The sequence below is a fragment of the Topomyia yanbarensis genome, chromosome 2 (assembly GCF_030247195.1).
Source record: "Topomyia yanbarensis strain Yona2022 chromosome 2, ASM3024719v1, whole genome shotgun sequence".
Classification (NCBI taxonomy): domain Eukaryota; kingdom Metazoa; phylum Arthropoda; class Insecta; order Diptera; family Culicidae; genus Topomyia; species Topomyia yanbarensis.
The window spans coordinates 466,816,083-466,832,152 of record NC_080671.1 but is presented as its reverse complement, the minus strand read 5'-3'; the positions used below and the strand labels follow the sequence as shown (position 1 = coordinate 466,832,152).

Below are 16,070 nucleotides of genomic sequence, written 5' to 3'. Positions count from 1 at the left end.
GTTCTGATAATGAGAACTGTCGCCAATGTCCAACACAATATTTCTTCCTAAGCAGAAATTTGGATTAAAGCCAATGTTTCATTACACAAGACTTTATAATGCATGAATGATTGTACTGACATAGAAAAGATTATTTTGGTTATAGATTTTGTGTGCTTAGCATCCTTCTGCCTAACGGCCTTCGGTCTAATGGGCGGACGTTGTTGCTGACGTAATGTAAAAAATAAATTATAACACCTAACGTGGATACCCCACATCGCTTCAATCCGCATGTTCAGACTTCAATTGAAAAAAAAAAAATTATTCAAACAATGAAAACAATAAGAGATTCGTTCAATCGAAATGCGAAAATTGAACTCAAAAGCCGTGCAGGATAAGCTTCGATTCCCTTTCCCTCTATTAAACATCCGACCCAATGTCCATTCTACCTAATGATCATTCGGCCTAATGTCCATTCGGCCTATGGTCCTTCGGCCGAATGACCTTCGGCCTAATGGCCGGACACCGTCCAGGTTATATAGCTGGTTATTGTTCAATCAACAAAAGGCTGAGCAATGCGGCCTAACGGTTAACACATGCACAAGAGAAGATAAAAGTCCAAAGCCTCGAAGAGGCAGAGAAAGCGCAGGATAACCTTGAATGCGGATTAGCAATGTTATTTTTCGCACGGACTGTATCTCGATCGAGCGATGCGTAGAGACTGTACTGGTGCTGCTGCTGTTGTTGTTGTTTCTGTGTTCGTTGTGAATGATGTTGTTTATATTGCAATTGTTGGTGGTGTTGTTAAACTTCTTGTTCTAGTTGTTTTTGTTATTTTTGGTGTTATTTATGTTATTATTTTTATTGTAGTTGTGATTATTATTACTGTGGTTGTACTTGTTGTGGTTCCTGTTATTATTGCTGTTGCTGTTTTTGTTGTTATTGTTATTATCATTATTCGTTGAGCTGAGTTTATATGGCTCGGCCCTCCAGACCTCCAGAAAAAATCAGCAGTGCAGTTTGTCCATGCAATTTGATAAAAAAAATCCCTTACAAATTTCAAGCACGTCAGATTTGGGTGGGACTAGAAATCGCCTCAGGAATGTATGAAAGTGAGTCATTTTTGGTCAACCTAGCATATTACCCCTTTATAAAAAAAGCCGAAAGTAAGCAACAAGAAGCCTCAGCGAAAGTATACACGAAGACTACATCTTTTAAAAAAAGCGAATGAAAGGATCTCAAGAAAAAAAATCTAAACTAAAAAACTAAAATCTGCGCTATGAAATATATCAGTGATTAATGATTATTGGAAGCGATCAGTTTGCATTGGACATGAATCGTATTAAGGGGTTATATACAAAGTTGTAGCGAAAAAGTGAGCTAAGTTCGTAATTTTTTCAAAGTGTTTTATACAAAGATTACACTAGTTTACAAGAAAAATGAAGTTTCAAGAAAAAGTATTTTTTAGGCTAATTTTGGGTCGCTGAACACGAAAACAATATTCATTTTTTTGTTCAAAGAAGCGTTTTTGTGATTTTCTCAAAAAACTAATTTTTGAGCACTTTTTGTAGTTTTTAGTCAATATTTCGCGTTAAAATCATTCTATAAACTTAGTCACTATGCAGGTTGAAAGGTCCCTTTCCAAAAACATATAATATGTGTCGATCATATGTAAAAATTTTAGTGCTGCAAGCGACTAAAGTTTAAAAAAACCTGTTTTAATCCACCTAGAGGTGCAATTGTGCCTTTCTCATTTCTCCAAACTATGATTTAATAGCTGGTTCGTACAATATAACATTATGGAAATGTCTTTCATTCTTATTACACTTGGTAAGTATATATAAGAGCACCTTTTTGCATTCATCGCGGTAACGGTTTGAATCGGAGTTTTCTATGTGATCGCACTCCACAACCCGTAACTCCGGAGCTGGAAGTCGGATGGAGATGGAATTTAATATCAGTTTCCGGGGACGCAACTCCTTTCATTTGAGACTAAGTTGATCAAATCGTTCGAGCCATTTTCGAGAAACCAATATAACCGTTATTCTGAATTTGGATGCTTCCGGTTCCGTCGATGGTGGTCAGTGTGGCCAAACAGACTTTGAATGACTGTTGGTGACATAGATTTACAAATTCAACAGTTGTGTTTACATTTTGGAATAAAAATTCACCTTTTCACATTCATCGCAGATTTCGTTAGAATCGGGATTTGCTGCGTGATCGTACGTATCACCCTGTAATTCAGGAACCAGAACTCGGATCCACACAAAATTCAACAGCAGCTGATGGACCTCTCATTTAAAATCAACTTTGTCAAAATTTGTTTAGAAAATTCCGAGAAACCGATGTGGACAAATCAACAAATTTTGTTTTGTAACCATACTCTTCAACTCGTAATCCGGAACAAGATGTCGGTTGAAAATGAAATTCAATAGCAACCTATGGGAATATTATACCTTTCATTTGAATCTTAGTTTGTAATCGGTTCAGCCATCTCCGAGAAACCGATGTGGATATTTTGTTAACAAATCCGCACATACACACACATACATACATACATACACATACACACATACATACATACATACATACATACACACATACATACACACAGATATTTTGCGATCTCGGCGAACTGAGTCGAATATTATATGAGACTCGGCCCTCCGGTCCTCAGTTTGTAAGTAGGGGTTTGCCCACTACTCGGGTTCTGGTTTGCCCGGCGAACCCTTCTTTTCAGGGCGGCCTAGGTGCCTCTACAGAATTTCGGATTTTCGTAACAAACAAAAAGGGAAAAACAAATAAACTAAATTTTACCGTGTTTATTCTTCTGATTATCTCCACTGCTGCTGCTGTTGAGCTGCTACTGCTGGGTGGAAAGGTGGGTGGTCTCGTCCGACCGGCCGGGACAGCAACGGCCGAGTTCTCCTTGGAGTATTGTTTGCTGCTTCGGCAGCGGTCCTTTGCAATTAGCTAGGGAGGTGAGCGTGGCTCGTTTGTTGGAACCTCCCTAGCGACGATGGTGACGAATCACCGGATTCGTTTGCTCCCCGCAAAGAATCCCGGAAGACACCGCAGTGTTCTTCCCAGGCGGATCCGTTGTCCTACCTGCTTCGCCCTCCTTGGCTGTTAGCTGGAAAGGAGAGCAAGGCTCGTTCGGCTTATCCTTCCCAGCGAGGGCGCATCGGTGCTTCTAGATCCTTCACGGTTAGCCGGGGAAGCGAGAGATCCTTTACACTTAGCTTCCCACAAACGGCGATCTAGCACCACACAAGAGCACTCGAACCACAGGCAGACACTTTTGCAGATATTTCTGCTCACCATACACGGACTGCCGTGAATCTTCAAAAAACTATCTCGATCGAGACACAAAACGACTGTTCACAAACGTGGTTCGAAGCTAACTCTCCTGGCTCCGATGGCTACCTCTTGCTCGATGTCAATATGCCACTCCACCTTCCACCACCACCGTCGCTGTCACCCGCTGAGTAGCGTATTCAGCAATCGTTTTTGCCAGCAAGTGGAAAATTGAAGCCTATCTAAACTCTACTGTTAATTCACAAACATGCAACAAAAATTATCTAATCTAGCTATGTCAACAAAAACGTTCATGGTTAAAAAAACAAATGAAATTTACATCAAAACATGAACGAACATATTGAACAGCGGTGAGTCTAATTTTATGTAAACAATACACTCTACGGAGTGTATACCCAATAAATGGTATATTTCCACCCAGTGCTAAATTGTTACCCTGACGGGTTACAAGTTAGAAAGTCGGTTTTTGGAGCAATGAGTAGCCGCTGGTGCCCTACGATGATTTCGCTCGATTTTCAGAGCAGCGTGCACTCAGTGCACTAGCGCGACTTCCGGAAGGTTAAGAACTTGTGCGATATTTTACGTGGATATTTTCAACAACAAATTCACATTCATGTATTTAAATATGTGATTATTTAATACAAAATAAATCATGGTAGATAATGTTTATATTGTTATATGAAAGGTTCCGTATCGCCGTTGCTTGATTCAATCGGGCCTTTGTTTTAGTATATGCCAGTGGTGAGTGATGACGGCTATCCGGCTTGCTTTGTCCACGTTTGCTCACTCGAGCGATAGAAATTTGCTCATTTCTTCAGCCAGCTCCACGTCTGTGATGACCGTTTTGCCCAAAAAGTCGCGACGGTATTGAAGCACTCTCGATTAGATAAGGAACTAACTAGCAATGTTGGTGAAAATGTGAAAAATTTAAATTCAACATCGGGACAAGGCAATACCACGGGTGCCGGCCACGTTGCATGCGGCTTCGTCTAACCTTTTGGCCTGACGATTTCGCAACAAGTGCCTGATAATGTTCCAAAGTTAGTTTACGCGTTTTCTTTACTGGTTGTTTTGGTTCCGGGGTTAATATTTAACTGACCATGCCGGACTAGGTTGTACGCACACGGCGCGAATGGTGTCAATGGCACACTAGCATGTACTCGCTACTCGTTAGAAACAGGAAATTTGTTTTGGGTCGCATCTGTAGAAGCAATAATGCGAAACAGCCAGCCAGCATCGTAGAGAAACGAGCAAAAAAAATGAAACTAAGCAGATAAACGTGGCAAAATCCGATTGGCTGTGTATTTACGACCATAGTCGTAAGGGTTCCTCACGCGGCAATGGGATTCCTCCTTGGAGCTATTAATAGTCATCATACGTCATATCCTTTTTGTTGGGTTACTTGTAGCAAACATCTGGAAGTAAATATGCAGATTTTTCTCTCTCTCTCTCCAGCCTTAGGATACGTGGCTGTGTAACATTCACTACCGCTCTACGCTATTATTTTGTCAATTTAAGCAATGGAGACGCGTGGCCATTCTCCAGCGCTTGCCAAATTTCAAATAAGTGATCATTCATTTTTTCTTCCATTTTCAGGTTATTGCTATATTCGTTTAAGTTTATGTGAATACGTGCGCGACATCTCCAACAACCACAGCTGTTGCGGAATATCGTGCGAGTGTGCAAAGTCGTTGATTGGCCTGTCGATATCATCGCACACAATTTCCCTTTGTACAATACCACCTATCGACGATGGGCGGAAAATGTGCGTAATTGGATCATTCGCTAATTGATGGAGCAGCAGCCAAATGACGACAGCAGCCAAATCATCAGCTAGGAACACAGCTTCTCAGCCGGGGGGATAACAGCTACCCTCCGTCACCGGCGAGTACTTCACACGACAAGTACTTTAGCTCTTCTGGTTTAGTAGCTGTCATTCGCCGTGTAGTGGTCGCGTCTGTCGTTGAATTATTGCCTCTGGCTGACGTGAACGAAGAAGTGAGACAACGTGTTAGAATATACATAATAGTGTAATTAGTTAATTAATTAAAGTGATTGTAGAACCCAGGAACCTAGCTGGAAAAATATCATTCCTGATGTCGTCAAACAGATTGTAGACTTTGAAATCCGACTATACTTGTTATCGTGGTTTTTTTATCTTTTGTTAGTTTCGTTATCCACTGGTTAAAAAACGTGTAATCGTACTGAAAAGTGGAAGAATTGTGAGTGGCGTGCGCTTTACCGAGATACTTGTGGGGAAAGACAAAGGACAAAAGCATAATTGAAACTACAGACCAAAGCGGTGGTGGTGTGGGTGCCTCCCGGAAAAAGATCTTTTCGATGGTAAAGGCACCTTTGTTACCCCCCGTGCCACAGCAGCAGATACTATCACAGAAAGAGGTCGGCGGTCAGCAGATACAGCAGCAACATTTTCATCAATATTCCTTCCCACCGCCGACGACGCAATACTACCAAATAGGTACGGTGAAGAAACATCGTCGTCTACAGATGGCGACGGAACCACCGGGTGGCGGAGGTGGCAGTGGAGTGTCGGTGATCCCGACGACAACGACCACAGCCGCTATTGCAGTAGTTGCTCCCACTGCTCGCACCGTTCAGGTATCGTCTGCTTCCTCTGCTAATGGAAGCGGTGCCGCATCGATCCTTTCGATGCAAACTGGTGCTACCACACTGAAAGTGGCTCCAAATTTGCAGCCTCAACGTATTCAATCTATGCACCATATACACCATCACCACCATCATCAGCTGATCAACGGAATAGCTACGGTAGCAACGGCCAGTGCGGCGGGAGCCGCGGCCACTATTGCTGCGACACCTATACCGACAAATCCCGGTGTGGCAGCTGCTGGGCATTCTGCCGCCGCTAGTGCAGCTGCATGGCCAATCGTGGAACCGGTGTTTCACTTTGGACCCGGTTTCGAACCACAAACACGTCCCTACTGCGCTGCCCATCCGCAACCATCGGAGCATGTGGTTCTCTTCCACGTCAGCCCGGGAGTATCGGTGACATTCCAGATCGGGAATAGTCGAGAAATTATACGAGGTAAGTTTTTTGTTAAATTATTAATATATAAAACATTGGTTGGAAAATGTCTGGGAGTGCAGTTCTCTGAAGGCCCAATTTTGATATAACATGCTTCTTTCGAGTTACGAAAATCAAGAGGTTCACAAGGCACACAGGTCCTGAAAGCCGAAAAATGTTTTCCAAGGGAAAAGCTTTTTACAGCCAGTTTCATAACCCAATTTATGATGGATGTATTTCACTAGGCATACGTAAGTCGGGTATACGTACGATTGGCAATGCCTATTAGGCATACATACGTTAGGCATAAAAACATTAGGCAAAATGGACGTTAGGCTCATTTTTCAATGGTGATGGCCTCAATGTTTGCACTTTTTTGATTTCATAGAATTACGCTGGCACTGGCCATATTCTATCACCATTTTATTTTGCTATATAAACGTGAAATAAGCAGATCGAAAGCTTAGCATATGGAAACATTTAGGTGTGGGAAAACAAATGCGTGGTTAGGGACCATTTAAAAATTGCGTAAAACTTTTATGTGGGAAGGGTTACGACAAATTCTTGTAGATGCTCAACTTCGTACGACGGCGAACTCTGTTCGACCGAAGTGTCTTGCGGAGGCCAAAGTAAGCACGATTTCCCGCCACGATGCGTCTACGAATCTCTCTGCTGGTATCATTGTCGGCGGTCACCAGTGAGCCCAAGTACACGAACTCTTCAACCACCTCGATTTCGTCGCCACCGATGCAAACTCGAAGCGGGCGGTTCTCATTCTCTTCTCGTGAACCTCTTCCTATCATGTACTTTGTCTTCGACGTGTTGATGGCAAGTCCGACGCGCTTGGCTTCTCTTTTCAGTCTGATGTAGGCTTCCTCCATCTTCTCAAAGTTTCGTGCAATAATATCAACGTCATCGGCGAAGCCAAGTAGCTGAACGGACTTTGTGAAAATCGTACCACTCGTGTCGATCCCTGCTCTTCTCATTACACTTTCCATTACACTTTCCAGCGCGATGTTGAATAACAGATACGAGAGACCATCACCTTGCCGTAACCCTCTGCGTGATTCGAAGGGACTCGAGAGCGTCCCTGAGACACGTACTACGCACATCACCCGATCCATCGTCGCCTTCACTAATCGCGTCAGTTTGTCCGGAAATCCGTACTCGTGCATAATCTGCCATAGCTGATCTCGATCGATAGTGTCGTATGCGGCTTTGAAGTCGATGAACAAATGATGTGTGGGCACATTGTACTCGCGGCATTTCTGCAGTACTTGACGAAGAGCGTCCGTGGTAGATCGTTCGCTCATGAAACCCGCCTGGTACTGCCCCACGAACTCTCTTGCAATTGGTGATAGTCGACGGCATAGTATTTGGGAGAGCACCTTGTAGGCGGCGTTCAGCAGGGTGATTGCTCGGTAATTACAGCAATCCAGCTTGTCGCCCTTTTTGTAGATAGGACACACGACACCTTCCATCCACTCCTCCGGTAAAATCTCCTCCTCCCAAATCTTGGTAATCACCCAGTGCAGCGCTTTAGCCAGTGGCTCGCCACCGTGTTTTAGTAGCTCGCTTGGTATTTGGTCAACCCCAGCGGCTTTATTATTTTTGAGCCGGCTAATCTCCTCCTGGATTTCTTGGAGATCCGGAGCCGGTAGTGTAATGTCTTCCGCGCGTGCTCCCAGGTGCGTTACCGTGCCATCCTCGTCGTCTGCTGCATCACCGTTCAGGTGTTCTTCGTAGTGCTGCCGCCACCTCTGGATCACCTCACACTGGTCCGTGAGAAGATTCTGCACATGTCGGCCTGTGGTACGTGGCCCCTGCGCGACCGGTTCAACTTCTCGTAGAATTTCCGTGTGTCTTTAGCGCGGTACAGCTGCTCCATCGCTTCGCGGTCTCGGTCTTCCTGCTGGCGCTTTTTGGTCCGGAAAACCGAGTTCTGCCTGTTCCGTGCCTGTTTATATCGCGCCTCGTTCGCCCTCGTGCGGTGTTGCAGCATTCTCGCCCATGCTGCATTCTTCTCTTCGACTAACTGCTCGCATTCGCCGTCGTACCAGTCGCTTCTTCGGTCCGGGCCCACCGTACCTAGTGCAGTGGCTGCGGTGCTACCTATGGCGGATCGGATATCTTTCCAGCCATCTTCAAGGGCAACTGCGCCTAGCTGCTCTTCCGTTGGTAGTGCCACTTCCAACTGCTGTGCGTATTCTTGAGCCACTCTGCCATCTTGTAGCCGCTCGATGTTTAGCCGCGGCGTTCGGCTTCGACGAGAGCTATGCACTGTCGAAAGTTTTGAGCGCAAGCATACTGCAACCAGGTGGTGGTCGGAATCTATATTCGCACTGCGATAAGTGCGGACGTTCGTGATGTCCGAGAAGAATCTACCGTCGATTAGAACGTGGTCGATTTGATTTTTTGTTACTTGGTACGGTGATCTCCAGATGACTGTGGATATCTTTGCGAGGGAAGAAGGTGCTTTGGATTACCATTCCACGGGAGGCTGCGAAGTTCACACATCGTTGGCCGTTGTCATTTGATACGGAATGCAGGCTGTTAGGCCCGATCACCGGTCTGTACATTGCCTCCCTTCCTACCTGTGCGTTCATGTCGCCGATGACAATTTTCACGTCTCGCAGAGGGCAACCGTCGTATGTCTGCTCCAGCTACATGTAGAACGCTTCTTTCTCGTCGTCGGGTCTCCCTTCGTGTGGGCAGTGCACGTTGATGATGCTGTAGTTGAAGAAACGGCCTTTGATCCTCAACTTGCACATCCTTGCGTTGATCGGCTGCCACCCGATCACACGTTGGCGCATCTTGCCCAGCACTATGAAGCCGGTTCCCAGCTCGTTGGTTGTACCACAGCTCTAGTAGAAGGTAGCCGCTCGATGCCCGCTTTTCCACACCTTCTGTCCCATCCAGCAAAGTTCCTGCAGCGCCACGATATCGAAGTTGCGGGGGTATAGCTCGTCGTAGATTATCCTGTCACATCCTGCGAAGCCGAGCGATCTGCAGTTCCACGTTCCGAGTTTCCAATCGTGATCCTTTATTCGTCGCCTGGGTCGTTGCCGATTGTTCTGGGTCGTATTCTCTTCTGTATTGTTCGTTATGTGGGTTTTTTAAGTGGCGGCTTATAGGGCCTACGCCAACCACCTGTCTCGCCGGTGGGCCATCGTGCCAGGACTGCTTAAGGTCCCACCTGGACACCAGGCAGGTTTACACCTTCCGAAGAAGGGTAACCCCCCTTCCCTGTCAGCATACGACCAAAGTTCCCACCGGGGTTGGTTACCCAATCTTCACTAAGGTTACTCGTATCCCAGTCGACGCCACGGGGAGGCCAGGACTAGGAGTTACTGGGCAGGAAGCTAAGGACCGCAAGTGGGGTCTATTTTATGCCTTCAGGTACAAGAGGCTTACGCACTGCCCAGTCATGTGCCGTCTTCCATCTGCACTCCACCGTAGATGGTACGCAGCACTTTCCGTTCGAAGACTCCGAGTGCTTGCAGGTCCTCCTCGAGCAGTCCAGGTTTCGTGCCCGTAGAAGTCCACCGGTCTTATCAGCGTTCTGTACAAGGTACATTTAGTGCGTGGGTGATTTTTTGTTGATTGGCAATTTCTTTTGGAGCCCATAGTAGGCACAGCTTCCATTGATGATGCGTCTTCGGATTTCTCGACTGTTATTATTATCAGCCGTTGGCAGAGATCCGAGGTATATGAATTCCTCCACTACCTCCAATACATCCCCGTCGATTGTAACACTGCTTGCTAGGCGGGACAGACACGAGAGACCATCACCTTGTCTTAGTCCCCGGCAGGATCCGAATGGGCTTGAGAGTTCACCCGATATACTCACACAATTTTGCACCCCCTCCATCGTCGCTTTATTAGTCTTGTGAGCTTCCTGGGGAAGCCGTGTTCGTTCATAATTTTCCATTGATCTGTGTGGTTGATGCTATCGTATGTCCGCTTTGAAATCGACGAACAGGTGTTGCGTTGGGACCTGGTATTCACGGCATTTCTGGAGAATTTGCCGCACGGTGAAGATCTAGTCTGTTGTCGAGCACCCGTTGACAAAACCGGCCTAATAACTTCCCACGAACTCATTTGTTATAGGTGATAGGCGTCGGAAGATAACCTGGGATAACACTTTGTAGGCAGCATCCAGTATGGTGATCACTCTATAGTTCTCACATTCCAGCTTGTCGCCCTTCTTATAGATGAGGCAAATAACCCCCTTCTTCCACTCCTCCGGTAGCTGTTCGGATTCCCAGATTCTGACTATCAGCGTGTAGACAAATACCATCCTTACTAGCTGTTTTATTGTTCTTGAGCTGTTGAATGGCGTCTTGGGAATAGGCTAGTTTCCATCGTCCGCCGTACTGACGTAGTAGTCTCCTCCGCCTCCTTGGCCTTCTGCATCCGTTTCTTCGTTGCTGTTAAAGTGTTCAAAGTTGTGTTGCTTCCACCTTTCAGTCACCTCTCGTCCATCCATCAGAATGTTTCCATTCGTATCCCTATACATTTCGGCTCGCGGCACGAAGCCTACGCTCCTCGTCAAACCAGTCGTTCCGTTGACTTCGTTCCACATACCCGACGACGCACAGTGGGGCGAAACTGAAAAAAGACGGTCAAAAGTCTTTCCTGAGTTTCACAGATGTTTTCATGATTTGATGTCTTCAGGAAAGTTTCCTAGGACTACATCCCACATCTTTTAGGATAAGCACCTTAATTTTTCTTAAGGTGCAAGTGTCACCTAAAAAATTTTTTTTTAGCTCGGCAACCAACAATTTTTTTTTGCGCGGAATCTTGTAGAGCAATTTATTTTGAACAACTTTGAAGAACATATCTGCCATCTATATATTTTTCCTTAAGTGATATGTACGTTGCACCTTAAAATCAATTTTTCAACTTTCTCTTCTACAACTTAATTTTTTCTACATTCATATATTCTAGAAAGTTTTAGATACCGTCGAAACACACAACTTTTCTGAAGACTCCAATGATGTATGACATGTGTATCGGGATATAAATCGATTTTTCTTTAAAAAATACTCTTTTTCATTATAAAATTTCTCAAAATTGTGAAATTTTGTGAACCAAAACTCAGCATGATTAAATTCGCCATGTTATGTAGTAAATATAAGCGAAGTATAACAATCCGGACTTTTCGGGTTTTTTAGTTTTCCTACATTTTTATACTGTATAATGCAGGGATATTTCACAGTATCTATAGAGCGGGCGTTAGTAAATCAACACGTCATAATACAGAATACTAAATTCAATGCAAAATATTTCTTCTATTATCAACAATCAACATGTAAAAACAATGAAGTGTATGAAGCACTAATTATACATTAGAAGGACGCCTAAATTGCTTTCAGCTGTGTTTGACTGCTTTGATAATGTTCCAGCAGTCCTCAAAAGGAGCCCCATAGAGCACACCCTGCCTCCATATTCTGCGCGTATGTTGCAGCGACTTCTGGTAGGTTCAGTCGCCCAAGATCATACCGAGGCGGGCGTCCGTGTCGTACATTGTTAAATACGGAGAGTTTTGGGCACAGTTTTACCATTACCAGGTAGTGGTCTGAGTCAATGTTTGCGCCACGGTAGGTTCTAACGTCGATAATGTCAGAGAAGTGCCGTTCATCGATCAAAACGTGGTCAATTCGTGATTCAGTCTGCTGTGGTGACCTCCAGGTTTACTTATATGGGAGGCTGTGCTGGAAATAAGTACTACGTATGACCATATTCTTGGAGGCGGCGAAATCAATTAGTCGTAGGCCGTTGTTGTTCGTCAGCTGGTGTGCGCTAAACTTCCAAATAGTCGGTCTAAATTGCTCCTCCTGGCCAACCTGAGCGTTTAAATCTCCTATGATGATTTTGACGTCGTGGCTTGGGCAGCCGTTGTATTCGTGCTCGAGCAGCACGTAGAATGCGTCGTTATCATCATCAGTGCTTCCGGAGTGTGGGCTGTGCACGTTAACTAATACTAAAGTTGAAGAGCCGACCCTTGATCCTCAACTTGCACATTCTTTTATTGATCGGCCACCACCCGATCGCGCGCTTCTGCATTTCGCCCATCACGATGAAAGCTGTTCCCAGCTTGTGTGTATCGCTGCAATTCTAGTAGATGGTGTGATTACCTCTAAACGTTCGCACCATTGATCCTTTCCAGCAAACCTCCTGCAACGCTACTTTGCCGAACTCGCGATTCTTCAATGCATCGGAGAGTATGCGGGTGCTTCCGATGAAGTTGGGAGATCTACAGTTCCACGTCCCGAATTTCCCATCGGTAGTCCTTATTCTTTGCTTTGGTCTTCGCCCATTGTGCCGGTTCGTATAATCTAGTTGATTGTTCGTTGTTTGATTTTTTATGGCTGGCTTGCAAGGCCTGAAACCAACCCCATGAATTTCCGGGGGGCCATGGTACATAGTTTGGCTTAGAGTTCCTCGCTAGCACTCGGACGATGATCAGCCGCCCTTAACATGGGGAACATACGCTGTTATTGGCCGCTCCTAATATGGAGAACAGACACTCCGCTCCAGGTTTGCCGAAGCAACACCCCCCCCCCCCTTCTCTGTCTGCGTACGACCATAGTTTCCACCGGGGTTGATCACCCAGCGCCTTCTCTTAGTCCAGTCGCAGCGCCTTCTCTTAGTCCAGTAACACCGGAATGACCGGGCACCCATAAAAAGTAGATAGTATTTGAAATGCTAAGATTTTCGATTTAAGTTCGACATGCGATTTTCGATTTTGAGTTTGCCGAATGAAGTACGTGTAGGGCAGCCGAACTGTTAGAGCGAAAATAAAAATTTTTTACCGAAAATTCCCTGGTAAAATACCGATTGTACGCCACACAGAATCGCAAATATTTCGACTTGGAATACGGTGCTGTACTAAACACTACGTATTCTTGCAATTGTCGCTCTATACGACCAGACAGCCATTCATCGTGAGGAGGAATTCATTAAGGTCACTGGTTGCAAGTATATAATCGTCCTAAGTAACCATGTGAGGCGACAGTATTGGGTGGCTAGTGACATGATCTATTGGATTATTGTTCCACAGTCCAGTAATTTTAAGATGGTATACACAAAAAAGTGTTTCTTGTTTCGAAAACACATAGAGACGAATTTCGCGCCAACTCGAACAAATGTTGGCAGCACCCTCTCAGATTTTAATGTAACTTTCTGTACATGAAGACTTTGTCACAAAAAGCCACTTTGCATATTTTGTTTTTCCAAAAATAATCTAGATTGTCTTTTGAAAAGGGACAAACTTTTTTACCATTTTTTTTTGAAATGGCTATAGTCTAATAATGGCAAATCCTACAAAAATGTTGTAGGAGTGGTTTTCACAATATTAGTCAAAATTTCGAATAAAAATATTGAAAAAATTCTTCATTGACTCCTACACTGAAAAAAATTGATTTTAAAAATTTAAAGTCGATTTACAAAAAGATGGGTGGATAATGTCTGTCACATAACCGGAGCGTCGTGACTTCACTTCGAGACGTTAATTTAAATCTAATGATATTCATCGGAATCACGTTTGCATGGGAAATTGTCAAATTATTCTCTATGATAATAATGGTGGTTCTGAAAAGAACCTTTGGTTTTTCCATTTTGCATTCGTCCTAATAAGGACGGTTGGTAGATAACTATGGTGATGCAAGACGAGAATCTTTGAAACAATTCAAACCTTGTCGACGGTTTGTTTCTACTGCGTACATACATATGAACATTCCCCTTTCGCAGCTCACACCGAATGAGTACGCTTTGCTACAAGGGGTTCCTATTTATTAACTTTTCGTTGCAGATGGAAGGCCATGCGATAAATGAAAATATTTTCATCATTCGTTTTGGTGTAGCTTTCGCTTAGTGGCAGAGTTGCCACATTCACTGATTTTCTTGGAAAGAATTGCAAAAATCTTCGGGTTTGTAGATTAATTTGAAAAATATTTTCTTATATAATTATTTTTAATTATACAAATTAATAAAAGGAACTTCCTAATAATTCTTTTTCCATTGTATATTCATCCTAAGGACGGTTTGCATATAACTATGACACAAATCCATCTACAATTAACAGCGCTAACGGAAAATAAGCACCACTAATTCTTTACAAGTGTTTTGTTAGTCCTGAAAAGGACTGTTGGAAACATTAGAGACGCGTGAATTTACTTATCTTCTTCGGGCAGCTTTCTTGGCAGGTTTGGCGGCCTTCTTTGGCTTTGGGGTCTTCGGCTTGTTCGCTGCAGCCTTCGATGTTTTGGTGACATTTTTAGTTGCAGTTGCTACCGCCTTTTCAGTGACTGCGTTTCTTAGCCCTCGGCTTTTTGGTCTTCTCACCGCCACCACCTCCGCCAACGTTTGTCTTCTTCTCTCCGGTGGTAGCCGATTTGATTGGTCGTCCGATGCAGCTTCTCACGACCACGTCTATTATGCACTGCGTCTTACACACGTCTGGCTTTGAGAAAAGCTGCGACTCCCCTATTTATAGGTTTTATCATTAATGTTGATTCTCATTTAAAGTAGTTTTTTAACTATTTAAACAAATTTTATATAGCAAACAACGTATCGGTAGCAAGCGTCGAACGTTTTCCTTCCGATTTATGAAACAAGACGAGCAATCCGTTTAGTAGAAAGAAAGTTATTAAGGTTCAAAATGTACGTAACGGTTTCGTTAATATGCACTACTATCGCTTTCTCGCTCGTTCTCGTGTCGTGCATGAGCCTTTCCTTTCCGTCCGGCTTCTAATGGCATAACCAAAACGAATATGCCGGCTCTCCCCCACTAACTACTCTCGTCAAGCAACCCAATACGAATAATCATATGAGCAAACCTGTAGTGGACCTATATTTAAAACTTTTTTATCATTTTATTGTTCGGTTGGTGCACCACATCGACGGCTCTGTGCGGTCTGGGCTGGAAATTTTTCACTTTTCAGAGTCATTTTCGAAAGATTTTTCAAAACACTATTTTTTCGTTGATAATGAATGTACTACATATTCCAAAATTTAATACAACATTGTTACAAATATTTTCGACAAAATGCCGAAGAAATTGATTAAATCCATGCAGTACAACAAAAGATATAAGTGTTCAAAATTTTACATCATTTTTTTTTCCGAAATTTTGAAAAGGGGCCCCTATATTGAAAGGTAAATCGTTAGTCACGACAAAAAACCCCATTTTCGATTTGGATGAAATTTTGTTCCAAGATAGATAATTACGTTCCCTAGCTACCGTCAAAAATTCATGTTGGGCACTTTTGAGGAAAAAAAGTTATTTGAAAAAAACTTTACCTTGTTCAAACTGATTTTTTTCTTCATTGTATTTTTATCGAAAACTAAACCAATGAAAGTCATGATCATCTCAGAATCCATTTTCCTAGCTGCTAGTTGCCTGATACATGCAAAAACTATCAGTAACGAATTTGGTATATATTCATAACAAACTTGAATGAAGACTGGAAGATTGGAAGACAAGAAGACTGGAAGACTTGACGACTGCAGTTCATTTATTCCTCTCGAAACAGATAAATTTTATGAAACAATTGACAAACTTTTCTAAAATTTATTTTATGTCTGATGGAGCAGCAGCACAATACAAAAATAAGAAAAACTTCGCAAGCTTGTGTAGATTCCAGTCAAAGTATGAGTTAAGGTTGGAGAGAATGAGCCAAAATCGAAAACGAAAAAAGCAGTTTTTTTCCACCACTCTTCATAA

At 43.6% G+C, this 16,070-nt stretch overlaps 1 protein-coding gene across 2 annotated transcripts in view; it reads left to right on the top strand.

Moving 5' to 3' along the window:
• The window catches only part of LOC131686145 (fibronectin type-III domain-containing protein 3A), a 223,575-nt gene that overhangs the window by 40,110 nt on the left and 167,395 nt on the right, over positions 1-16,070 (top strand). For both annotated transcript variants that reach the window (XR_009304941.1, XM_058970324.1), the window contains exon 2: positions 4,894-6,361. Coding sequence is in view for 1 of the 2 variants with exons in the window: in XM_058970324.1 (XP_058826307.1) it covers positions 5,638-6,361 (724 nt within the window). In the remaining variant the exon portion in view is untranslated. The remainder of the gene's footprint in view (positions 1-4,893; positions 6,362-16,070) is intronic.